The sequence below is a fragment of the Fistularia commersonii genome, chromosome 16, assembly GCF_037954325.1.
Source record: "Fistularia commersonii isolate RoL2024-O1a breed Wild chromosome 16, RoL_Fcom_v1.0, whole genome shotgun sequence".
In the NCBI taxonomy this organism is placed as follows: domain Eukaryota; kingdom Metazoa; phylum Chordata; class Actinopteri; order Syngnathiformes; family Fistulariidae; genus Fistularia; species Fistularia commersonii.
The window spans coordinates 1,072,515-1,100,176 of NC_141299.1; the positions used below are offsets into that span (position 1 = coordinate 1,072,515).

At 46.6% G+C, this 27,662-nt stretch overlaps 1 protein-coding gene across 1 annotated transcript in view; it reads right to left on the reverse strand.

Annotated features, from left to right (window-relative positions):
* ror1 (receptor tyrosine kinase-like orphan receptor 1) overlaps positions 1-27,662 on the reverse strand; it is a 143,746-nt gene that overhangs the window by 39,048 nt on the left and 77,036 nt on the right. Inside the window, exons 2-4 of the mRNA XM_086162370.1 lie at positions 10,761-10,823; positions 1,587-1,877; positions 528-561 (exon numbers count right to left, since the gene is read on the reverse strand). Of these exons, the coding sequence (XP_086018496.1) occupies positions 528-561; positions 1,587-1,877; positions 10,761-10,823 (388 nt within the window). The remainder of the gene's footprint in view (positions 1-527; positions 562-1,586; positions 1,878-10,760; positions 10,824-27,662) is intronic.

Here is a 27,662-nt window from a genome sequence, read left to right on the forward strand (position 1 = left end):
TCACCACAGAGGAGGTTTATGGATGGAGGGGACAGGAGGTTAGTTGGTGAAAGATGGCCCAGAGGAGGAGAGGGTTGGACGGAGGCAGATGATTGGAGGAGCAGCCCACGGGAAAGATGAGGAGGGCGATATTAAGGCGACATCTTGGGCCATTTCCTTTGCTTTCGTATTCTTAAATATCTCAGAGTTCCGTCTCAACTCACTGCCGTTCCCTCAAATCTGGAGAGTCAGAATTTAAGTGAAGACAAACTTGCTACAAAATAAACCAAAAACAGGGAAAATCAAACACGAGATGAACTCATTAATCCCTCGATCAAGAATTACAACCCATACAAGCGTTCCTTTCACCCCACATGCGATCCAGAGATCGGGTTCTCCACATGCTTAACAGCAGAATACTCTCATCCTCGTTTTAATGCAATCACTCAGCGCCAACGGCAGAGCCCCCGCGGGATTCTACGCCGAGCAAGAACTTTATGAATAGGGCCGACGGGCGGAGAAAAATAGACAAAGAATCAGATACTCACGTGGGCCGTCCTGGCAGCGGGGTGGGCAGCGGGTCTGGAAAAGAGGACAAGGGGATATTTCACCGCAGGATAAATATTATCATACCCAGATTTTCTCGGCGCTGCGCCGCCAGCTATGAGCGGCAATCAGCCGGGGAGAGTTGCTAAGTGGAGCCAGACCCCCTTTTAAGGGAAAAGAAGCAAAATTATTGATCACATTCTGGAGGGTAAAACACCAACGCCGACTTGGTCTGAGCGCAGGACGTTCTTGACTGACGTCTGTCAATCAAACTTGACCCGGCAATTGCTCTCAGCCAATGGGTTTGAGTTGTAAGTTGTCATGGAGGCGTGGCTGTCAGGAGAAAACCTTGTACCTTTGGAGGTAACAATAGGAGTACTCGGTTACTTCTGATTTAATGACTTTCTTCAAAGTATCGCGATGGTCTGGTTAGCAACTGTTAGCACTATATGAGTGGAGACCATTTCAGTGAAAACGGGACGAACACCAGGTTGCTCACTTCGGTATGCTTAGCGCCTTGCATCGCAGCTTTGGCCGCTATTAATATAAAAAGATTTCTCCTATATATATTTAGAAAGATATTCTTATATGTAAGAAGAGAAAAGATATATTTATATGTATATATACAGGGTAGAAGGTATCTTTTAAGCATATAAAAATAGAGATACCTTGTCTTCTTAAACTCATACAAGAAGCAATTGTTCCAATATGGGGATGGTCTCTACTTGTGGCGTGCTTTCATCACCTCACAGCGGATTAGATTCACCCATTCACCCGTTCACACACCCATGGAGGCGCTAAGCATACAACTCGGTGCAGCCTGGGGTAGTGCCATGGACATACCCTTTTCAATAAAACGATGCCCTCTTTCAGAGCGCAGCTCCAAAACACTTTACACTGGATCACATTCGCTCATTCACACACCGATGGCGGCAGAGCTTCCACGCAGGGCTCTAGCCAGAACATTGGGAGGAGGAGCCCCGGGACCAAACTGCCAACCTTCTGATTGAAGGGATGCTTAACTCTTCTGACAATTGCGCAAGGTGCACAGTTGATCTTACCAAATTTGACAAACAACACGCCTGTGGTGGACACCATGCCGTGGGTGTTGGTGGCCACGCACTGGAAGTAGCCGGTGTCGGTGGTGTCCAGGTTGCGGATACGGAGGCGGGAGCCATAGTGCATGGAGCGGTAGGAGACGCGGCGGGGCTCCTGGACCACCGGAGCGTCGTTCTTCAGCCAGCGCACGGTGGGAAGGGGGTTTCCCGAAACGCGGCAGAACAGCTCGGCTGTGAGGCCCAGCGACGTTGTGATGTTGTTCATCGGAGCTTCCAGACGGATGAAGAAGGGCCCTGGAGACGGAGGGGAGCAGAGAGGAGAATTTATGAACGGGGGATTAATGAAGAGGGGAAAGAGGCCTGCAGAAGGGGTGAGGATGGGAGAGCTGAGGGGGGCTGTGAGTGGGTGAGAAGAAAAAACAAGACATTTCATGAGAGGTGCAGTGGTCAGCACTTTCTCCTCACAGCAAGAAGGTCCCCGGCTGGATAACCACAGGAGGCCTCTCTGTGTGGAGTCTCCATGCTCCGCCCGTGGGGTTACTCAGGGATCTCCGGGTTCCTCCCACACATCCAGGAGGTTCTTTGGAGACCCTGAACTGTCCAGACATGGAACACGTCTCTTAATGAGGAGGGAACGAGAGGGTGAATGGCCCTGTGATTGGTCCAGGATGAACCAATGACAGATGGGATTGGCTCCAGCCCTGAGCCTGAACCTGACTGCAGGATCAGCGATATACAGGATGAATAAATGAGCAAATGACTGAATTACTCTAAGACAGTGGTTGTCAGCAGGTGACAGAGTCGGTTGTACTTTATTATCTTTATTTCGTTTTTCTTAACTGATTCAACAACGTATTTTTTGTGTTTGGTATCTATTTGCCTTTTGTTGCAGCCAGACCAGACTGTTTTCAGACATTCTCCACCTTAGAAGAGTGCGGAGTCAGGGAAACACCGCCGTCCCTCGCTGCCGGTGTCTTCATTCACGCCTGGGTTATGCATTACGAGTTCATGAATTGACGCTCCTCATCAGTCTGATGGGAGGGGGGGGGTTGGTTTTTGAAGGTTTGAAAGAATAAACAGCCTCCGGGACGAAACACCGCGGCAACGTCCCGGTGTGACGGGGACGAGTTCAGGGGACGTCGGAAAGAACGGCATAACATGGTCGGCGTGGTTATTTCTGGGGCCACATTCTTCCTCCCGGTGGTCAGGAGAAAACAATCCTGAGGGCCACCTAAGGGTTTAATGCGCAGGGAAAACATCGGTGTTTGTGTCGTGAAAACCCTCTGGAAAGTTCCCTCAACCTCCAAAACCAAACTTAAGTATGCAGAAATGCTGCCGGTCCCACCGGCTGGCCAACACAAACAGCAGAGGAAAACACACTTGGCTGTGTGTGTGTGTGTGAATGAGGAGGTTGATGCAGATATGCGAGTGCACACCAGCTCTTCACACACACACACACACACACACATACCGTTTTTTTCGAGGCCTCCCGATTCAGAGACGTGTGTCTGAAAGTGCTTAACCAGGCCTTCCGTGTTCTTCAATCCTGCAATGTTGCAAAGTCAGATCTCAATATTTGAAATCATCGCCCGGTTCATGAAGTTACGATCTTGACTCATATTTGACCATCTGCTCCTCTTCCCTTACGACAACCAATCGTCTGCCTCCATCTCACCCTCACTTATGACACCTCCCTTCTACCCAGATCTCCACCATCCCACCCCTGTCCATGTCCTAATCATCTCAGCTTGACTTTGTCTCCACATCATCTAACATCCTTTCCTTTCTTCATTCATTCATCCAGGAGAAAAGGGTACGTGAAGAGAAGACGTGGTGTTTTCTTTTGTCTTCTCGAGAACTAGCAATAAAACAAAAACCATGACTGGAGAAGGTGATCTATTGAGGTCAACTTGATGACTAGATCTGATCATATCCAGGTCCGATTGGTTTCCTTCATTGGTCGCCATTAGACCGAGCCCAGCAGGAAAATGCGAATTGACCTATGACAAAACCTAAAATGGATCAATGGTAAAACAATCGCTTGGTTGCATTTTTACAGTTTTGCTTTGTCTGATGGTGTCCACCACAAACAGCTGCACGCTTGAGGCTAAAGTGTGCTTTGGCATCTGGAACTGATCAAAATAAAAAGCCGATGTTGCTAGAGATGTGACGAAAAACTACAACTTCAAGGACAAACAATGATTCAAAGCAAAAGGGCGAATACCAGCTCTTCAACTTTCATATTTTGCTCTTGAAACCGACCGTGTGCTGCAGCCGAGGCATGAGTCAGAGGGTGGAGGCGGGTCGGGTCGCTCAGGCGGAGAGTTGGATCACCTGATTCGAGGTTGAACTTTAACAGTGCCTTCAGCATGGTAGTGTTACGTAACATGAAGTCACAAGAGCCAGTCTTCCCTTAACCCCAATCCAAATCTTCAAAACAACACTTTTAGTGTAGTATCTTGTTTGCTGCAGATTACAAAACACTTGCTAGCACTTGGAGGACACTCCAAGTGTCTGAGGGCTTATAATAGCATATAAGTACATCCTTCTACTGGACCACCTAAGACAGATGGGTGTCACATATTTATTAGATTACCACATGCAGACCTGCTTACTGGTTTGGAGGAGCAGGTGTGTAGCCGAATGCAGTACCTTTGAAAGTCGCAGGGTTGTGCGGTATGCTTAAAAGCAAACCAGTGCAAGGAACACAGAAGATGAAGAAGAACCAACGTAGAGTCGGTACAACCGAGGAGGGGAATCCTCACCAGCTCCTTCACTGCCGCCATGCTTGTTATTCTCTGGAAGGGAACTTGGAAGTGACTCTGCACTGCCCTCTAGTGGATGTGTCGTGCCACAGTGCCATCGAAAGATACGTAGCCGTTCACGACGGTAGCCGGAGTGTAAACGAGCCTTAAACCCCAACGGGAACCCATTCTCTTGCCACTCCCGGCACACAGGTCGCCTGACTCCAAACATGTAGTCCCGAGGCGCAGGGTGCGCGGGTGGGGGGTGGGGGTTCGGATTGTGTACCAAGTTAGCTGGCACATTCGTCATGGTACATAGCTTTTGCGTACGTGTGTGTGTTTGCATGTTGCGTTGACACGGTCCGGAACCCCGGAGCTTAACACAGCTATATGGTACTAGCAAGTGTGTGAAAATATGAGGTGACTCCCACCAGCTAGCATCACTGCCCCCTCCGTCCACAGCTGCCCTCCTTTATTCGGGAGAGGTGGAGACATGAGAAAACTAACCGTGGTTTCGAAGATTAAATATGTTTATATTTGCGCGAAGAGGTTCATACAGCAACCGTTCCCATCTGCCACACATGTATCCTTCCAGGGCCTCTGCGCACCCTCGCACTTTTGCATGGAATTTGAAAAAATGCGAGCTGCAGAAATGCACGGGCGCAAGGACCCGGCTGTGAGCAAACAACGCAATTTGCTCTTCAATTATTTCTGGCAAAATAAAAAAAAAAGAAACTTTCCACTTTCGGCAAACACAGACCACAGTGTCCTCGATTTGCTTGAACGAGCCTCGTAAAAGGATTATCAAGGGCAGAAATCTGATAATAAAAATGACCGGGCTTTCACAACGGGGTCGTGCATAATTGAAAGTCTGCTCAGAGTCCGATACTATCGTAAACTAATAAACGTTCCCGGACAAAGGGAGGCCGCGGAGGGCCGAGACGACCGAGGCGGGCGAGCGTGCAACGGCAGCCATACGAGCCGCTCGACTATATTTCCATTAATCACACTCTGTGACTTTTGGCTTTGTTTGAGACGAGCTTCATTGTTTAATTTAATTAGCTAATTATTTGTAAGATTCCTTATAATTATATTAAATGTCATGAGACAATCATGGGATGAATGACGCGCATGAGGCTGCACGGATGTGCGGTTTGTTTAACGGGTAACATACTCAATTAAAAGAAGGAAAAGATGTTAATGGCAAGGAAGACATTTTTCAATTCACACTGGTTCACGGGTTTGTATTTCTATATTATGTGTGAATGATTGGGTGAATAATTTGTCTCTGCAGTCCACCTGCAGTTTAAGCGGTGCAGATAATGAATGAATATCTGTGGAGGTTCTCCAGGTCATGGTGAGTTCTTATTGAAATCTTCTTGTCGTGGCAACTGGACTTGAATTTCTTCACTTGAAGATGTTTCTTCAAGTGAGGTGAAGAACCTTTTGCCTCACAGCCAGAAGGTTGGATTACCTTTCTGTGTGGAGTCTCCATGTTCTCAGTGTGGGGTTCCTCCGGTTTCCTCCCACAGTGCAAACCCATGCAGGAAAATCATCAGAAGCATCATCAGTGTCTATTAATGTATTTAATATTACTTTTTTCAATCAGTCATGAACTACACCACAATTCCTGCACAGGCTGGAGCCTCTCCCAGCTGATCGATCACAGGGACACCTAAAGAAACATCCAACCGTCTGGATGGTTCAGGGTCTCCAGTGAATTTCCTGCATGTTTTGGGAATGTTGGAGGAACCTGGACAAACCCCACGCAGAAGCGTGGAGAACATGGAGACCCCACACAGGAAGGGAATCCAACCAGGGAGCTTGTGAAAATCATCTTGTCTTGCAACTGGACATGTATCTCATCCCACAGGCTTCTTCAGTTCTTCCAAAGTTCTTCAGAACTGAAGAAGCCTCTGGGATGAGGGGTGAAACGTTTTGATGAGAAGAAATTCGAGTCCAGTTGCCACAACAAGAGAGATTTCCACAAGAATAATGAATGAATTACTAACCCAGAGGGTGAAATACAGAAACTTGCTATTCGTCTCGACTCTTAACGCCATCTAACGGTGGGCGGACGTTTCGCCGGCACCAAACAGGTGCAATTTTTAAAGTGAATCCACGGCGGGTGGGAGGAGATCGCAGGGGCGACATGTTCATGGGCCGGTCAGAGGAGAATCCAGTGTCTCCTGTCATGTCTGGTTATGGTGCCTGTTACAGGACAGCTAATTCGGAAGACATTCCCAGAATAGTCGAGCACGAACACCTCAGCGTTGAAGAGGGAGAGGAAATTTGCCCAAAGCAAGAGTTAGCAAACACGCAGGAGCATAGTTTAACTTGGCGGCAGAAGAAGCTCGCTACCCCTGGATTCCAGGTGTGGATAATAAGTGACTCAGGTCGGGCAAGCTCTGATCGGAAAATAATTGCGAGAGGATCTTGTCGGTGTGATTCACGACCGGCACACACACCCATACACACATACATAAACACCAAGTGCAGGCTGCAGCTCCAAATAGATGGCTACCAGATCCACAGCTGAGCCTCTGCCACTGTCGACCCTTATTTTCAAACAAGTGCTAAAATAAATATGCTGTTCTAGAATCACCTTTTCAGATTTTTTTTTTGAATTACTCTTGTCGAATACTGGCTCCGCCTCACAGCCAGAGGGTCCCTGGTTGGATTCCCTTTCTGTGTGGCGTCTCCATGTTCTCCCCCGTGTATGCATGGGGTTCCTCAGGGTTCTCAAGGTTCCTCCCACGGTCCAAAACCTCCATGTAAAAGGTTCTTTGGACAGCCTACAGTGTGAATGGCTGCATGTCTCTACAGGACACGTGAATGAGAGGGTGAATGGTTGTATGTCTTTATATCTCTAATAACAATTTTCCATATATACAAACTGTAGCACACAAAAAGCACCTTCAGTTTAAAAAAGAAAATTTTAGACACTTTTAAGAAAATTTGGAGTTTGGATTTTAGTCCTCCAATTTGAAAATGAGGAGAGGAAAAAAAATAAATGGATAGCTGGACTTGACTGGCTAACTCTAGCTTGCTGTCACTGTATTCTGCAACTGAGAAGTCTACCCTACCGTGAGGCAGGAGAACTGCCTGCCTATATATTTCTGCCTATATATGAATGATTGCTGCATTTTGCCCCTTCCCTCGGTGAACCAGCCACACTGAACAGTCTCAGGGCTGATTCCAGCTCTACTCCAGTACTCAACTCTTGTCACGGTCACTGACATAAGGAAGGATGTAATCTACCGGTGAGAACGTGCTAATTTGACACATCAGGGTTGGAGCTGGGGCCATCTTGCCTGACAGTCATTGAACCGCTGTGCTGTCACTTTTTTTATGTTGTATTTATCTACACTGATTCTTTGGCCGTTGGGATTGTCAGTCTTTTTGTTTTGACTTCCTCCTGATCGCTCCATTCCCCATTTGGCCTGATTGTTTGGTTCTCCATTACGTCCTTGTGTATCCTGCCGTACTCAGGTCTGTCAAAGCACTGTAAACTTTAAATAATGAAGGCAGTCGACGGCAGTCCAAGGTTTTAAACATGTAAACAGAGCCTTGGACTGTCTTCATCACTCAAAAGTTGGGTTCCCTGAACTTTTTCAGAAGTGCAACTTCACTTGACAATTAACTCCATCCAGATTAGAGTTCCTTGGCAACCCTCCTTCATCTTCATCTTTGTCTAGTTTGAAAACGATCATTATTGCATATCTGACTACATTTAAGAGACTAAAACAGCAGGACTATGGAGGGTTTACTGATTGAATTGCCACTGTAGCCTCTAGCATAAGTGTGTGTGTGTGTGTGTGTGTGTGTGTGTGTGTGTGTGTGTGTGTGTGTTAGCTATTTTGTCATGTTTGACAGACATTTTGCGCCAAGTTCAATATCACATCATTATGTTCTGCAAAAACAGCGTCCGCTATCAAATCCCTTCCAGAATGCATGTGAAGAGAACGTTAGCATAAAACCGCAAGTAGCATTTGTAGTTCATTGTGGTTTGACCCGTCAAGTGTAAATGAAATGTAAAAATAGGTGTCCATTGTGAATCTACCCAATCTTGACTGCATGGTGCTTTTATTACCTCCGTGCCCTGAGAAGTACCCAAATATGTATTAAATGTCTACGGAGCCTGAAAAGACAAGGGGTTGCCAAAGGCAACAAGGTCACACAAGCCGGGCGATTTCATCACTCATCTCATCTCATTAGCCGAGCTGACGGAAAAGAAAATGGTTTTCGGAGCGGCGGTCCCGCACACTCCATTGGCTTTCATAACTACCGACAATAAAGCAGCGGGGAGCGAAGGGGGAACAAGAGGAGTCGGTGACAGGAGCAGAAAGAGAGGGGCGTCCCGCCGGTGTCTGCTCGAAAGAGCCACTCTGCATGCGATTGTCTGCTGGTGAGCGTTGCGATATTTGGCACCGACGGCGCCGTGAAACTCGAAGCCCCGCTGTGGACGTTCCCTTTCATGTGGTGGCCGGCCGAACGCCGCCGACCTGCGTTTTCTCCGACGGATTCCGTTCCATCAAAACGAGGCATGTGAAGGCTAGCTTATAAACACAGGCGCTCCCACGGCACACGCTCTTTCATTCTCCAAACAAGGTAGGTTTACGCGACGCCTCTTGCAAAACTGCATCGCGCTTGTGAATCATCTCCAGCGGAGCAAATGCTCCACAAGATGTTCTCAGCAGGACGCCGAGTGTCTGCGCCGCTAAGTAAACATAGTCAATAAGACGCGCCGAAGGGGATTGGTTCATAGCGCCGCCAGGGAAAGGTGAACGTCATTAAACTCTGGGTCGGGAAAGCGAACGCGGTAAAAGAAAGGAAGCCCCGAGGGAAAAGCAGCTCTGTAAACTATCATCACCCCCTGATTCCTGTCCAATAACGCGCGGCCCAATAATGAGCCTCTCCCAGTGCGATAGCTTCCTGCTACTGATGCATGCCGATAGAGCCACGCTACCTGAATGCTGTCTGCTTGGACAATCAAAACCATTCCCTGCCTGCAGACAAAACAAGTGGCGCAATCACCATCCATCCATCAGATAAGAAGCAGATGTTGGCCGCGGTGCTGCACTCAGCATCACACACACAAATACACCGGCACGGATGCTCACATGCACCTTAATTCTTGTGGTTTTTTTCACATTTCATGTCATAATGGGGAAAAGACAGCCGTCATTTGTTCTGCGACCATCTCGAGTTTTTTTGGAGGATCTTTGGAGGACGATCCAGGATAAACTACACGGTCCTCGCCTCTTGCTGGCCTTCTCCCCTCGAGTTTAACAATAGACGTTCATCCCGCCGGCAGCTCCCGCGAGAGACAAAAACAAAGGTGAAACTTGGGCCACGTTTGGTTAAACAACTTGCTGAGGACCTTCCGGGTCTCTGTGCAGTGATTGGGCAGATGTCAGCTCTCTGATCCCCAGAGGGAAACCGAGGCAATCATCGGCAAGATCTGGGATGATAATTCAACCCCCTCCAAAAAAAAAGGCTTCCTGTTGTGAAGATTGAGGAGCGGCGGTTTCAGCTGCTTCCTTTGTCAGGATCTGATTATTTGAGGCTACGTAGCCTCAGGAGGCACGTGCATCCACACGATAAACAAACATGTTTATATGCAGCCCATGAGAACTCCGGATCTCCAGCGTAGCGAGGGGAGTGTCCACGCCGGAGGTCCGAGTGCACCAGCACTCCAAAGTCAAACAGCAGCGGACCAAAGATGTAGCCCTCCGATTGGATAAAAGTCCAGAAACTAGAACAGAAAGAAAGTTCTTCACAACCTTCTACAGTACATTTCCATTCATCTCTTTGGTCTTCCCGTAGACACGCCGCCTCGTAGTTCCAACCTCAGCATCCTTCCACCCAGATCTTCACCATGTCCAAGTCAAAACCATCTCGGTCTAATCACCTCCTCACTCCCATAGAGAACCTCATTGTGTTTTCTTTGAGGGCTGCTCGAAGGGCTGAGAGAAGCCGCTATCGTCTCACGTTACGAAAAGACCATCGCAATCACACGGTCCACCTCCACCCCGACACATCAGCCGACAACATCTCAGCAGAAGCCTCACGCGTCGCCACTGAAACAGGTAAACGCGGCAGGTCAAACCCAAGAGTGGCCACGTAAGTCGGTCGGACGGATGGCGTTATCTGCCACGGGATTCACGTGGAGCGCCAGCCGGCAGCTGTCGGCATTCAAAGTAGGTCAGTGGAAATTGGGGAAATGCGGTGCACCTGTGGCTGCATTCCCACGTGTTGAGAAGATCAACGTCTAATTAGTTCCATCAGTCATCTTACACAGCGGACAGTCGGGCGACTTCTGATCCCGACGCACGGGGTCACATTCGGAAAGCTTCACGGGTTAATCGGACTTCCACTGAGACTTCAGAGAAAAAAAGAAGACTATATTAAAGTATGTGAGTGCATTTACCATCGCTAGAGGTGTTCCATGAAGTGGTAGCGACCACACTGGGGTCTTGGGGAAACTCAGACCCTGTAAACAGAGAAAAAACAATCAGTCCATGTCATGCAACATGTAAAAAAATAGAGATTGGAGAGTTTCTATATTACTTGGTGCGAGAGTAAGGATAACATATATAGCATCAGAAAACACTTTAAACCGGCCAATTCCATGGCCAGAATAACTTGTCTTTTTTGAATCTCATTTGTCTCCTGCCTATTTTTGTTTATTTATTTTATCCTTGTCATTTGTATTGTCACTCTGTTTATGTTGTTTAGTTTTGGTTGTCTATTCTTCTCACCTTTACCATCTTTTTTTTCCCATTCTGTTGTCCATTATCCTTGATGTTGTTGTTCTCTTTTTTTTTTTTTTTTCTTTTGCTATTTTCTAATTGTCTCTATTTATATTCATATTTGTTGATAATTATAACTGTTTTGCTGCAGTGACAAAAGAATTTCCTCTATGGGGATCAATAAGTTTATCTTATCTTATCTTACATGTAGAGACATATAACAATTCACCCTCTCATTCATTCATAAAGACATGCAACCATTCATTCATTCACAAGGGCAGGGGTCCTCAAGACCCAGCCCCCAGACCCGGACCGGTCCACAGATCATTTGGTACTAGTCTGCGTAGAAAATCTTTTTTGGTCCAAATTTTTTCATTTGACCTTCAGGATCTTAGGTTGGAAAATGACTGTTTCCGCCTTTGCTTCACTGCTGCACTTAATGCCATTTCACACATCAGCTAGCACAAGCTAGCCCTTGAGCTAGCCTTTTTCGGGAGGAAACGAGCAAACGATGAGACCGCAGAAGCATCGCAGACTGGCAGTAAAAAAACGACAGCTGCATTCAAAGGACAATATCAAGAGTCCTACTAAAGTTATGGGTTCATTGCAACAGGTGATACACAAGCTCCACGCCTGCTACGCATTACTTGCGGTGAACGGCTCGCCTCTGACTGGTCCCTGGTACAAAAATAAAGTTGGGAACCGCTAGTGTCGAGACATACAACTTGCAACTGCTAACTCTTTCATTCACAGGTCTGGATACTTTCCACTCCTTCATGTTTTTGGAATTCCCCTAAAGTTTTCAGTGCTTTCAGGATCGTCCTCCCGACAGCCAGAGATCCCAACAACAATCAAACAAAAACGGTTTCATAACAACCGGCCAAAAATCCAAACAGAACTGAAGGTAAATGTTACTCATATTGCACTTTTGTGGGTGCAGATGAAAGCTTTCAATGTGCAACAGGGAGCCTATAAGGAAGCTAATGCTATGTTATTACCAGGTGACGACAGAGCAGCCCGCTGCTTATCATTACAGGAGACAGAAAACGGGTTTCACTGTGTACGCCACGGGTCACAAGGCGTTTCCCGGCAAATGAAAAAGCCCGCGGGTTTCAGCGGCGTGCGGGACTAATGAGGATGGGATCTGAAAGTTGTGTGTCTGGAGGGCATACGAGTGTAGGGTGGATTTCACTCCGAGAAAATGCGACAATAAGGCCGGCGTATAAAAGATCTCAACGGAGAATAACTTCATAAAACTGTGGGAGCGGCGAGTAAATCAAGAAATGGCATGTTTCTGCGGCAGCACCGTGACGGGCTAAGCGGGTGATAATTTGTTTCCCCAACACGTGCGTGGAGTCGAGATGGTGGCAACAGCGCCAGGGAGCTAACTGGGATTAATGAGAAGCGCCTGGGGCCTCTTTGCACCTGTTGGTGGATTTTCCACAGCCTCAACAGCCACAAACTGCCAGCTTTACGGGTTTGGATGTGGGATTAAGGAACAACATATCACTAGGTCCGCTAGGATACTGAAAATAATGATAAATACAGAACACACACCCCAAACTAGACTGAATGTGAAGAGGGGTGACACTTGTAAACATCTTAATAGGAGAGAATGATTGGCATTAGCATGCTTTATCGGGAAGTAAACGTAGACGTTTTATATAAAGTGCACATGAATACGGGAAATATTGACAAATTAAGAATCAAGTACATCCACTGAAGAATCGATGATGAGAAAATGGTCAAAGCTAGGCTAAAGGGGCGGCTGTGGCTCAGCTGGAAGGTTGGCGGTTCGATCCCCGGCTCAGGCTGTCTGCAGGCCGAAGCGTCCTTGGGTGAGATACTCAACTCCCGGTTGGCCCTGATGGTCTGATTAGCGCTGGGCAGCTCTTTGGTGTCGGGGGACGCGCTCGATGTGAACTGCTTTGAAACAGCTAGGCGATGAAAGTGCTATAAAAGTGGAGCCTGTTTGCAAAAAGGTTGTCGGGGTGAGGTGGATGCTTTTCCAGGCATTCGGATTTTCAGGCTTTTTTGGGATGCTTGTCTATTCCCGGAGCTGGACTTCAAACAGAAATTCTCAAAATGACTGCAAATCCAAATCGTCAGAAGGAGCAGGCTGTGATTCGTCTCCTCCGTCCTTGAAGAAAAAAAAAGGCAAACCGACAATTTACGGTCGCTGGCTTGTCAATCCTTTGAGTATATCTTCATCGAGTGCCTTTGAATGCCATTCCGCTGGCAGCCCAGAGTGCCAGTTCTTACCTGGAGTTTTGTTTTCTGTTAGTTCAGTTAAAGAAGCCTCGTGCCGCAAGCGACGGAGAAGACAGATTTATTTAATTTCCGACAGCTCCGGTATCATACGGTCGAGCATATGGAGCCTGGGAACGACTCAACACGGGTGAAGTGAAAGCTCTTTGTTGGAGGTTTGGTATTTCTGCATGTTCTTTGTCAAGTACAAAGAGCAAACATCAGCTCCCTGATCAAAGAAAGCGCAGCAGAGGATGGACGGTTGGTGCACTTCTGCTAAGCCATCATCAAGTCCACCCTCGACTCCTTCGTCACCAACTTCCAAGAGCGGGTGCATGGACAGACTCGCAGTGAACCGACCGATTGGCAAGATGGGCCGATCAAGACACCAACAGTTTGAGACTCTGCTCCGTGGCAGAAGCCCTCGCCGGAAGACAGAAGGTAAGCGTAACTTCCGTCATCGATAAGGTGCAGGACCTGTTGGCTCTCCTGCGTTGGAGGATCTTCTAGAACATCAGGGAAGAACTATGGTGTCGTTTTGAGATCGGGGTATAGGATCATTCCCTGTTTTCCGAGTTCAGCTGGAGGTCCAGCAAACACATTCCAGCTCTGGGTGCTGATTTTATTCATCTTTTAATGTCAAATTCTATCTAAGTTCTCTAGCCCACGAGCAGAAAACACCTCAGCGTTGTCAGGTTCAGTAGGTTCTCGCCAGTGCACCTATAAAACCCCGACTCCTGGGGCTAACCGTTTCCTTATATTGGTCGTAACCGGCACCGCGTTAATGAAAACAGTGGAATAAACTGAAGTGAACGGCACAGGGGCAGATTCCATTGGTTGCTCGGCTGCCGACACATATGTTTATATAACAGAGCCAGTCAGTCACATTAAGTGAAACAGGCATTCATGGGTGCTCCCTCACACCCATTCTGGCACCTTTCCCCCGTCCAGGGAGCCGTAATGACAAGTTACATTTACTTCTTGCAGGATAGCGATTGGGCCAAGAGATGGAGGAACTACGTCTTTTTAAGACGGAGCAAGGATAACAACCAATCTAACAGCAATAATAATCCACGTAAGGTTGGAAAAATAAAGAAGGTGGAGAGTTTCAAGTCAAGGGTCCGCAGCAACCGGGAACATGGAGAAGACGGCGAAAAGGGAGATAAAAGAGCATCAACCAGGACGAAAGGAAAGGTGGAAAATTGGGAGACAATTGGGAGGCAAAGCTGGAAGATGTTCTCTTCTGGAGTGAGTCAATCAGAGGGACAGCAGATGTTAGATGTTCTGGAGGTAAAGCCAGTCTGAGATGGTTTGGACTTGATCCCCTGTCGGAATCCAGCCAGGGACATCCTTGCTGAGAACCATTGCGCGACTCGGGGCTCTTATGCAGTGGCAAACAATTTGGTCTTCAGCTTTGCTTTCAGGAATTGACACAGATGTATGCTCGGCGTCGAGACCGTTCCACGTTGTAAAGCTAGCGGTTGGAGCTCTGCACACACTCTGTCTGCAGGGCCTCTTTCTGCTGTGCCACCGATCATCCCCTAAAAATCTGACAACTCTTCCCCAATGAAAACAGCATGTCGTTTTCACGCCACCGAAACCCCTCTTTGTCGGCGTGCCACTCCACTGCCATCCCAGCGGCAGAACGCACAGTGAAAGGGGTTTTTTGGCCTTTCCACGAAAGCAGCCTCTGATCGCCGTCCAACCATACTTGGCTTACGATGATAAAAAAAAATCACACGGGGTGGCACCGGCTTCGCCCCCACCGAGGATCTGCTGTGATTCCCCGGCACAGTGCAGATCCTCGGCTGGCAGGCCGCGGGAAAATAGGACGGAATAAAGGAGGGAAACTCAGAGGTCAAGACAAACCAAATGTTCTCCTGGAAAGGTTATGGCTAGCAACTAATATGCTGTTAGATGGTCTGCAGGGCTGTGTTTGGAGCCGGCGCGGTCGGGGTGGTGAGTGAGGCTAATACATAAGTGTTCTGCTTTGTTATTAGCGTCTCCCCGAGCGCCCCGTCCATGCATATTAGCAGAAAAACTGACCGAAAATCAGGGGTTATCTCGAGGTACAGCGAACCCACCGATTTCAAATATGCAATGGTGCCACATTTCTGTCTCGGCGAAAGAAATACGACGAAATACATGGATAATGAATATTTCCACTTGTATTTCCTCCCCGTTGGACCTGACCGTCCGACCACCGGCTGTTTTTCTCTCCTCGCTTTTATTCTTTTTAAATTACCCCCAAATAACCGATGACTCATGTCAGCCTCCCGCTCCTTGCGTGCTAACCTGAAGTCAAATTGGCTCGTCGGGCCAAATACGCTCCAAAGGACGAGAGCAAACGGAGAGGCTGAATTCCCCGTGTTGCTTACATCCAAATCCATATATAGCTTAAGCTGCCTTAATGAATTATGGGTGCAATTAGGGTCAAGATTGGAAAACCGGTGGAAACTCAAGGTCCTGGCGAAAGAACAAGGACTAGAGAGAATAGCCATTTTTCATGCCAAGAAGAAGAAGAGGAAAAAACCAGAGTGGCCCGGGTGAGGGAGGGAAGAACTGTGGGAATGGACCGGAGTGGAGACTGAAGGGATTGGAGATAAATTGAAGAAAGATATGGAAAATGTGAGTGTCCGAACGAGAGAAAAAAAAAAACCTGCAAAAGTGAAAACAAGAGCGGGATATTTTATGATAAACCCGGTGTGAGTGAGTTGTAAATCAGCTTCTTAAAGAAAAGGGGAGCCACTTTCCCACCATGCAGAGTCCAGCTTGCTGCTATGGAGGCTTTTCTATTCTATATTCGCAGAAACTACCTCAAGTACAAGCACCTTCCACTCCATCAGAATGAGCGAAGATCTGCAGATGCTCAGAGGAGCCAGACATTGGGCCAGGACGTTAAATACCGTACTATAAAACTAAAGCAGAACCTCGGCTTACGACTTTAAGTCCTTCTTTGACTCAGTTCCCAAACCGAAACCCAATCAATGTTTGAAATCCATGTAAACCCCATTGATCTGTTCTCCAGCCCCCAAAAACAAGCTGTGCTCTTTGAACCTTTTCTCTGGGATTATCTGTGGCAAAAATACAGAAAGGAATTAAAGATAACCTTAGTTATTGATGTGTTTCTGCAGTTCTTTCTCTCCTTGCCAGCGCTTTCCTTCACTAAATCAGCAAAAGGAAAGCCTTCTGGCATATGAAACCCCCGCTAACGTTATCTCCAGCTAGCCGTCTGTCATTAATCCAAAATAAAAATAAGAACTCGTTAACGTAGTCGCCCCTTTGTCCTTCAGGATGGTACAGATGGTTGACTTAGCCGTGTCGTAGTGCTAGGGGGGGTTTGTAACACCAACACCGCTCTCACCTTTAGCTATTTCCATTTTTAGATTGATTGTTATTCTTAACTACTTCTTAGCACCACCAGAGCTAGCACTTTTGTGATAGCCATAATGAGACTAACTTACTGAAAAAAAGCCCAAAAAATGTTATAAGAGTAGAACATGACGGTGAATGATGTAAACAACGCAGAGTAGCACAACCGCCGCTACGCTACAACGTGTTCATGCACCGAGGCTTGTTAGCAGCTTCATTCAAAGTTTGATGAAAACTATCCAGAGGCTGATTTTCAAGGCTACCAGGGGCATTGGGAAGCCCAAGATCTACGGAACACTAAACTTAAACAACCCTTGATCACATTCACCCGTTCACACACCGATGCAGGAGAGCCGCCGTGCAAGGCGCTAACCAGATCATCAAGAAGAACCGCAGGATACTTCTGGGAATAGAACCGCCGACCTTCCCATGGGAGGGGACGGGTAGCCAAGGGTAGGATTACAAAACTAACGCAAACCAGGATAACGGTGTGTGTGTGTGTGTGTGTGTGTGTGTGTGTGTGTGTGTGTGTGTGTGTGTGTGTGTGTGTGTGTGTGTGTGTGTGTGTGTGTGTGTGCAGGTGTTTGCTCTCAGGCTCTCAGCGGAGTGTAGCCAAGGAATAAAAGCAAACCTGGGTCGGCCTGTGGGTGATCACCTGAGGACATCATGGACGAAAGAACACAGGAGCTACACATCCCGACGTGGCCCCAGAAGGTTCTGCTGTGTAACCTTATAAGACCAAAGAAATGCGGGAGGAGAGGAAGAGAAGCACGAGGGCTCAGGGGTGAAAGATGTGAGCAGGGTGCGTGACAAGGCCCTTTCTGGATCAGAACAATGGACAAAAAAAAAAAGTCTCGAGTTGCGGCTGACATTTGCCCCTAACATCTCTGCACAGTTCTGCTTGGCTTCACAAATCAAGCTGAAAAACACGCTCCGGACCTCCTAGGGAAAGGACAAATGCTCAATGCTTTTTAATTATTTTGTCAATAACCGATTTCCAGCACGCTGCTAATGTTTCCCCAGCCTGTGACGAAACCCGTTTGGCATCTCCCGTCCTCCCAGATATTTTGAAAATCAGCCCATGTGCCAGCGACGAGTGAAGCTGAAGCTCGCTACAAATGCCGCTCGGCTAGCCACGCGCCGAGGCCGTCCCCGGATCCGGTTACCACCGGCAAGGAACGCGCACGACTGGCCACCATCTACGCCAGGGATGTCAAACTCGTTTTCACATCAGCATAATGGTTGCCCTCAAAGGGCCACATGTAACACTAACAGTATGAAAGTAACTAAATGTAGTGTAAATATATGTAGCTACCCTTTAATGTTAAATTTCTCATTCAAATCCAAAATATTACATATGCATTCATATTGATGGACAAAAAAATGATGTTTACTAGTTGCTCTGTTACAAACCTAGCTTTCACTGCTGTAGCGTTTTTGGATGCGGCTTTCGTGAACATATTCTGCTGCCATAGTTTTTAATAGTTTTTAATTCTTGAGTAATTTGTTGTTTTTCTTGAAGGCTAACGTAGTTAGTGTCCAAATGCCAGCGTAGATTGTACTCTTTGACAACCAAGGCTGCCTTATAACAAAAAAGACATACCCTGTTTTTCTCCTTGAAGCACAAACGTGTATTCGCCTTCCCATCTGTCTTGAAACGCCCTCCATATGTCTCAACTTTTCTCCTCCTGGATATTTAGGGATCATTTGTATTTCTTAATTCCACTTGTTGAAAATCACATCGATGTGGATACACTGTAATCTAATGGTTGATGCCGTCACTTCACGGGTGATCGGTATAAATTGTGGGAAATGTAGTTCATAGTCAATGCACATGTTTGACTTGTTTATTTTAAGGCAGTCTTTTAAGGTCAAAAGGTCTGAGGTTAAGACCTTTTAAGACATTCTCTGTATATATATATATATATACATAATTACACTGCGGGCGAAATTTGAGTTTGACACCGTTGCCCGAGATCGCGTGTCAAACTCGAGGCCCGTGGGCCAAATATGGCCCGCTACGTCAATTTATTTGTCCTGTGAAGCCAAACCAAATGACTATCAGAGCTGGCCTGCCGCTATTCTAGCCCACAGCAGATACTACAAATCCCAGAATGCTCTGCTGGTGTTTTGTCACGAATATCAAAAAAAACCCCTACACAAACGCCCTCTTTTCTGTTGACAGTAGTCATAGCGACCTTATGCTAATACTGGCACCGTGCTAACCATCTGAAAAGAAAGGCAGATGATGAGATCAGACATTGCGTTTGACGCCACGGCACCAAAGTGTGAGGCCATCTCTATCTGTTTTTTTTTTTTTTATCGTTTTTCCACGGTCTGCTAGCATATCGCTTTACTGCAGGTGTCGCGCGATTCTTATTTGTGCAGCGGATGTGAAGGCGCTGCACTTTAACTTGGTGTCGGGGTCATGTGACGGGTAAGGTGTGGAATGTGGGCTTTCATTCCTAAAGTCACAGTCAATCAGGATTTAGCGCTTGACGTTATTACAAACATCTCAGCCACCTACGATTTGGAGATATTATATCATGCAACCCCCAGCAGGGTTGCACGCCAGCAAGTGTGTGTGTTTATGTGTGTGTGTGTGTAGGTGCAGCCAGAGAAATGAACATAGCAAAAAGCTTCCAGACCGGCATTCCCAGATTCCTCCAGGATGACAAGTTGAAAAGAGAGGCCCACGCAGATGGAAGCTGGGAACACCACTTCAATGCCGTCGGATTTTCAAAAGGCCAGGATTTAGATGTCATGTGACTACAGTTGAGCCGGGCGCCATTCCAAATCCATTCTTTACGTCCGTCAGGATTTTATCACTCGCCAGGTGGAATCTTTCGGCAGACGGGTAATAACAGAAGAGCGTTGATCGTGAAGAAAAAAAAAATCCAGGTTCAAATGTTTGATGAAAAACTGAGCATGACAGCTACGTCGGAACTTTGATTTCAATAACATGCCGAGAACAGCGGTGGGATGGTTTGGAAAATATTATCAGTGTCTTTCCTCCATCGGACCAGCCGTCATGGTGAATAGAAGACACAAGTATATGCACAGGATTCGCTCACTGTATTTGTACAGGTCATCATCATCAGGTGAACGTCTCTGGACTCCATCTGCCCTGAACGGGTTCACACAGAATACCATCCCTTTGCTAAACACTGGCGCCTGCATGATCACGAATAGCTGCCGGAGAAGTTGGTGAATGCTATAGAGATTAGCATCTCCAAGCCAGCTGGTTGTAGGTTTCTGTGTCCCCAAGGTCCAGAAAAAAAAGCGAGAGGCCTCATGTATTCGTGCACCAACCAGCCTCCTGAAACAGCAGGCCACTGCGTTGGTCGTTTAAAGCAAAGCTGAAGACCCACTTGTTTTGGACTAGCTTATCGTGAGTCAGGACTTTTGTATTGTGTTTTGGTAAACGCCCATGTGGGCGGCACGGCGGTGGTTAGCATGTCTGCCTCACAGCAAGAAGCTCTCTGGTTGGATTTTGACAAAAACATGCAAGAGGTTTATTGGAGACCTCTAAAAGCTCCAAAATGACACGATTGGCAGAAGAGTGAATGAATATTCATTTAGTTAGCTGTGTCCTACTCTAACTTCACCTTGTTTGTACAACAAGATTATGATAAAAAAATAACAAGAAATGTTATCATTGTTATTATTATTATTACTATAAATTATTATGATTATGTTGACATAACAATACACTACCACACTAGTTATTATCAATATTATTATTGTTGTTGTTATGAGTAATCATGATTATTTGTTAGTATTTATTAATTATTGGTATTCAAATTATCATGATTTCTGATGTCTCTATCAGCTGTCCCTAAAATTTGCATTTTTAAAACATAATAATAATAACAATGATAATAATATCATTGTTGTTTTTATTAGAAATCATGATTATTTATTTGCATCTATTAATTATTGTTATTCTAATTATCAGTATTCTTTCTGATTTATAATCAGCTGTCCGTAAAATTAGCATCTCTAAAACATAATAAATAAACATAACAAAAATAAGCATAATATAAAATAATAATAATAATAATAATAATAATAATAATATGAAAATAATGATAATAAATTGTTGTTGTAATTGGTAATCATGGTTATTTATTTTTTCGATAAAAATAATTATTGTTATTCTAACTATCATTATTATTTCTGATGTATAATCAGCTGTCTTTAAAATTCACATTTCTAAATCAAAAGAAAAATTATCCAAATGGGGTCAGTTGGAGGAGCTGGTTTAGCTAGTCAAGCAAACTGTTAAATGATGTTGGAGATCCAAATAGGGGAGGAGGTCTGAAGTTTCAGAAAAGACTTAGCTAATATTAAACCCCAAAAGCTAGTGTACCCGTCCTGACAGACATGATCAGACACAGCCTGAAAGAAATGTGTGGGAACTGTAGTCCTCACGGTTGTATTCAAAAGAAGATATCAAGATAGTTTCTGTTTCCATAACAAACAATGCATCCATACCGTCACCGCTGTGATCAGTGCCAAGTAGATAAACAAAAACACGATCCCAGCTTCGAGAAGAAAAAAAAAAAAGAAGTCAGGCTTAAGGCTTCGCAGATAAACTCCGCTCAATGACTCCGAGAAACCGGTGAGACATCATGACTCCATCAACTCGCGAGTTCCTTTCAGTCCTCGCTGGCGGCCGCTGCAGGCCGGCGCCTGCCACCAGAAGCCTCCAAGCAAAGTGGGGAAGGTGGTTTTACAGGGAGATAAACACAAAACAACTGCAGGCACGAATGGATTCCAGAGCAATGCACGGGAGCTCACGGGAAAAAGCCATTCCAGCAAAAACGTTCAGTGTTCGGCATGGATGAATTCATGTTTCGGTGAAAAAACGAACGGAAGAGTTCATGTTTTCGGCATTGAAAACGGACAAAGGGAATATTTTAGTCGATATATGAAAGGATGAATTCATGCTTTTGGTTAATTCAGTCAAAGTTTTTGTCGTTCATGAACGAATTGGTGTTTTGTTTCGGTCAGTTTGTGGATATATTCATGTTCGGGTCAATAAATGGATGAATTGATTTCTTATCAATATAAGGATGAACTAATATTCAAGTCAAGACGTTATTTAATTCATGTTTTTCGTCAATTTGTGGATGAATCAATTTACACATGAATTCATTGTTATAGTCAATATATGGACAATTGAATCTCTTGGTCAATTTATTGATGAATTTCAGCTTTTAGTCAATAAATGGAAGAAATTAATGTCTGTGTCAATGGACAGATGGGTGTGTGTTTGAGTCAATAAATGAATTATTTTATTGTTGGAGTCAATAAACGGATGAATTCATGTTTTAGCCGATGAACAGATCAATCAATGTTTTAGCCAACATATGAACAAATTAATGTTTTAGTCAATATATGAAAGACTTAATGTTTTGGTCAATATATGAAAGAAATTATGTTTTGGCCTAAGAATGGATGAATGAAGGTTTTCTTTCATGCATGGATGAACTGGATGTTCAAGTCATTATATGGATGAATTTGATGTTTTGGTGAAAGCATTGATAAATTAAAAGTTGAGCCAATGAATGGATGAATTAATGTTGGAACGGAATGTGTGTGTGCGTGTGTGTGTGTGTGTGTGTGTGTTCATTCTGTTTCAATTGGCCTACAGATTGAAATGAGCCCTCTATCTAGAATCTGCTGCAACCTTCTCCGCTCTATTTGAGCCCCATGTTTTTCTACACGCTCCCCTAATAAATAAATAAATGAAATCAAATCGCACCGGTGCTCCACGGGAACGTCTCCGTGTCCCGGGTTGAGAAAACAAGCACCGGCATTCCTCCGCCTCTTCTCGGTTAAAAAAGGTAGTGGGTCTCACGCGGAAGAAGAAGAAGCCCGAAGTGAAGGATGAGAGAAATGACTGGTGGGAACGAGAAGTGAAAGCATTGCATTCCTGGAAGAGAGCTGAAAATAAGCCGCTGAGACCGACCCGCGCTGTTGACATCCAAACCCCCCACCCCGCCAACTGCAGAGAAAATTATTTAGAGCCAAGAAAATTGTGCTGGAGATTTTCCACATGCCATACCACAAAAATAGATTCCACACATATGTCAGAATGCAGTGTGAGATACCGTATCTGACGGAGTTATGATGAAGATGCGTAATGTGTTTGCGCGGTCCCCTTCGCAGCTTGCTGCTGTCCAGGTTGGTCTCTGAGACGCGAAACCGTCACTTGGGCTTTGTTAGGCTTCGTATAGCCAGGAAACATTAGATGTGCACGCAGATGAAACTCGGGAATGATCTCATGCATTCATTTGTTCATTCCACTCCAGCCGATCCCGGCTGTAATTGACCGAAAGGCGGGGCTCACCGGCCAATCACACACCCGTATATATAGAGACATCCAACCATTCACCCTCTCATTCACACATCTGGACATTGTCAGTTAGAGTCCACACAGAAAGGCCAAGGACCTTCTGGTTGTGAAGAGGAACCGCTAAACACTGCACCAGTAATTTCCCATAATTATAAAGTTAGTGATCCTGGATCGTAGCAGCCAATAGTACCACCAGATTGTGCCCAAAAAAGGAAAATAACAGTCCCGATCCCTCCACTGTTGGGCCTCGTCCCCAAGCATTTATGACTTCACTTGAACCTGAGCAGCGGTGACGCCGTAGAGCTGATGTCAACATCGGATACTGTTGACCTATTGCTAATGACGCAGCCGGGGAGACAATCCATCCATCCATCCATCCATCTTCCCCCGCTTATCCGGAGTCGGGTGGCGGGGGCGGCAGCCCGAGCAGTGAGGCCCGGACCTCCCTTTCCCACACCACATGATCCAGCTCCTCTGGGGGGACCCCAAGCATCCCTAGGCCTGCCTCGGGTTAAAGTTATTCCAGCGTGTCCTGGGTCTTCTCCGTGGTCTCCTCCCAGATGGGAATACCTCTCCCGGGAGGTGTCCTGGTGGAATCCTCCAGATGCCCAATCCAGATACCCAAGCCACCTCATCTGACTCCTCTCCATGCGGAGGAGCACCGACTCTATTCAAGCTCCTCCTGGATGACCGAACTTCTCAACCTATCTGTAAGGGAGGGTCCGGCCACCCTGCGGAGAAAATTCCGTCCGCTTGTATTCACGATCTCATTCTTTCGGTCACTACCCACAGCTCGTAACCATAGGTGAGCGTAGGAAAGCAGGTGGACCGGTAAATTGGGAGCTTTGCCTTCTGGCTCAGCTCCCTCTTCCCCAAAACAGACCGGTAAAGAGTGCGCATCACCGCAGACGCCACACCTGTCCATCTCCCACTCCATCCTTCCTTCACTCGTGACCCTGAGAGCCCGAGATACTTGAACTCCTCCGCTCAGGGCGGGACCTCTTCCTGGACCTCCGCTGACAGCTGGAGATCACGGCCTGAAGCCAACAGAGCCACATCATCTGCAAAAAGCAGAGACTCCATCCTTCACAAGAGATAAGCCAGCACCCAAATACGTCTGTATCTGACCGTCCAGATGTGTGACGGTAATGTGTGTACGACCGACTGTTTCACCACCTAAATAGTGCCTGACAAGGTTTTCGAAATCAGGGCAAGCGAGAATTTACGTCCACCACAACATCTGTGAGAGCCTATAATCAGCCTATAGGAAGGGCTGATTGATCGACCTGGCGGGAGGCGTGATTGAGCGTAGCCTTTTGAGAATTGAGGAATTTGCGTTGCGGCGAAACGCCCCGGGATTGCGATCCCCCCTTTGTGACGGCGGGACGGACGCCTGCATCGCATCTGTTTTGGTTCCCATATGGACAGGAAGAAAGAAAGAGGGCAAGAAGAAGAAAAATGTAGGTGAGGAAATGTTGGGCAGCGCGTGATGAAAAGTGTGGAGATGATATAAGGTAAAGCTGACAGCGCAGGGGGAAACTCCCTGGACGGAAACACGAGCAGGAGGATTCCTTCGAAGTATGTTGTGAACTGTCAGTGTGCACGGAGAAGGGTAACAAAGTGCGGTGCACAACTCTTAAATCTGGCCATCAAGAGGAGGCGAGAGGAAGACGGCTTCGGTAAAGACACGTGGCGATGACAAGACGGAGAGAGGTACGACGGAGGGCCCGGCGGGGGGGACGCTCTCCAGGCGCTGCTCTGGAGAGCTGCTGAAAAGCCCCTCCGCGAAAGTCCGACAACCTGCTGCCGGAGTGCGGTTTCTCATCTGTGAAATATGCGGGGATGATCACGTCACGTATCCGGGGATAAAGTTTTATTGCGATTCTAAAATAATCGTGGAATTATTGGACGCTAATAGCGGTTTATAAGGGAAAGTATAAAGCAGACCGTTGGCTTGGACTCAGTGGAGATAATGCTGGTTTTGCTATTTGAGATTGATGACGAAAACGGTTTCTCCGTACCGAAATTCGACACGGTGAGATCATGAAGTAAAGCCTTGTGTAAACGGCCATTTGTATTTCACGATTCAGCACGTCATTTGTAAATCGCACTACCGAAAGCAGATACCGCTCCGGGGCCTCGAAGAAGCATGCGGTGGGAAGCGCCGTGCCTCATCCCGCTTCATGGAGATTTCGTGCGCTTTGATGGATCACAGGTGTTGAACATCACTCCCTGCGGACTGGACTTTTAAAAGGCCGGTGGACAGACGACGTGGCTCTTCCTCACGTCGCCGGACTTTGCTGTCATTTCCATCTGCGGTTGAGGCTGACTAAGCGCACCTCATAAAGCATCCTGGTTGCTTCTCTAAACACAGTTTCACCTCACTGCTCAGAAACCCTCCCTAGCGCACGCTGCATGAACCATCTGCCTACGCCCCAGATCATGGAAAAGAGGAATCGGCAGATGGCGGCGTGGAGAAGAAAGAGGCACAAAGGTCTCCATTGTATTGCCTCTCTTCCTGCACAGAATGGCCCACGTCGCAAAGATGATCTGCTTCTGCGGTTCACTTCTCCAAAGGGTGAGAATGCATTTCACATGAACGTCCTTTGGGCGACACACTGCGTGGGTTTCATTTCACGCTCGGAACAAAGAATGACGAGGACAGAGAAGATACAAGTGGAGTCCAGATGGTGACTGTGTTGAGAATCATCATCTCCGAGCCACACAGTCGAGATGGTGGTCTGTTTTGTACCGAAAAGGTGGAAACTGGCAGAAACATGAACTGGAAAGTTAATTTTTATGCAGACAATTCATTCATTTACCACAAAAAAAAAGAACATCGTTTGCTGAAATTGCAATTTGTGTGTTTATGCAACCCAGGTTCTCGGGCACTCGTGGGTTTTGTGTGCACGTGTGCATCTGTGTATCACACGCTAAACCGTCCTGTATCAAACACAATACTGATTGATTGATAGTAATGTCTCTGGAGCTTGGGTTCGATCAGAGCCGTGCATACAAACAGCTTTACCGCACGGCTGATAGGATCTGCACCATTGGAAGACCTCACCAGTTCAAAGACCTCTGCAAAGTCTGACTAACGACATATTTTCATGGAAATGAGGTTATTCAGAAGTTCTGAGACTTATGCAAGACCTCAGTGTCCCGGTGTGAAACGTTCTATTAGCAAATGGGCTCAGAGGGGCTAATTTATGCTAAATGCTAAATCTACAATGTGTATAAGACAGTGGTGGGAACAACGATGCTATATGAACAAGAAACAGGAACAATGACAAAAAGACACGAGGCAGAGCTGGAGGTCGCAGAGATGAAGATGCTGAGGTTCTCTTTGGGAGTGACCAGGATGGAGAGGATCAGGAATGAGTCTATTGGTGATGGTGAATATGTTACTAGACGGATGGCGGAATTGGAGGTCTAGAGGAAGACCAAGGGGAAGATTGATAGACATAGTGAAAGAGAATATGAAGGTAGTTAGTGTGAGAGAGGCGGATACAGAGAATAGGGTTAGATGGAGAAAGTTGAGTCGCTGTGGAGACCCCTAAAGGGAAAAGCCCAAAGAAGTAGAAGAGTTAAATCCGCAATCAGACAGACCTTTCAGTTTGCCTGCGTTCGTCCCTTTGGGAATCCTGTTTTCAGGGAGCCAAACAGAGCAGCACCACCCAAGGTCACGAGGTGCAGAGTTGTATGCTCAAAGGCGACCAGCGAAAGGAACACAGAAAAGACAACGTGACATCGTAACATCGTGACATTGTCCGTCCACATGCAGCCATGGAGTTAATATCTGCGTGCTGGCCGCCACTGTCTTCTGCACTTTCTTCAAATGAACATCAATGTCAGCTAGTCCCGCGTCGCCATCATTGTTATGGATCGTTCAGTTGCTCCGATTTGCGGAAGATTTCGGCAAGAATTGACCCGGGAGACTAAGAACCACCTATATGGTACCGTCTAAAACAGAAGTCGGATGTGAACCCTGAACTCAGCACCGCCCTCTAGTGGTAGTACAGCTTAACGTAAAGCAAGCAGGAGAAGTAAGAGGGCGGTGACGTTTCACGACGTCTGAAGCGAACGCTCCTCTGTGCATGAATGAGCCTTAAGTGGAACATTCTGCAGCGGGTCGGACAGGGGAGGAGAGAAAATGAGAAAGGATAGGGGGGAAGAGAGGAAATCAAAAGAGATGGCGCAAGAAGGAGACAGAAATGGAGACGGTGAGAGCATATGGAACATGTTTACAATAATATTACCGGGGCCTGATGTTATTGTGGCGCTTCATTTAGTGGATCAGGGCTCCTCATCAAATTGCAGGTCATTTTCTCCTCTCTGACATGTCGCCCCTCTTCTGAAGCCACCCTGGGACAGTTTGCATTACCTTTCAGCAATTTTTTGTTTCCACGTCGGCTTCGGCGTGTCCGGTCTGCGACGGGTCCGTTTCAAAGCGGTGACGCCAGTGTGGAATCAACACGGGTTCGTACTTGGGGAAAAAAGAACCCCCTCCCTTCTTCTTCTTCTTGAAATATGTCCGGCAAGGTACTGAACATCTCCGAGCTTCAGAGCCGCGGTGACGAATGCGAACGCAGAAAAA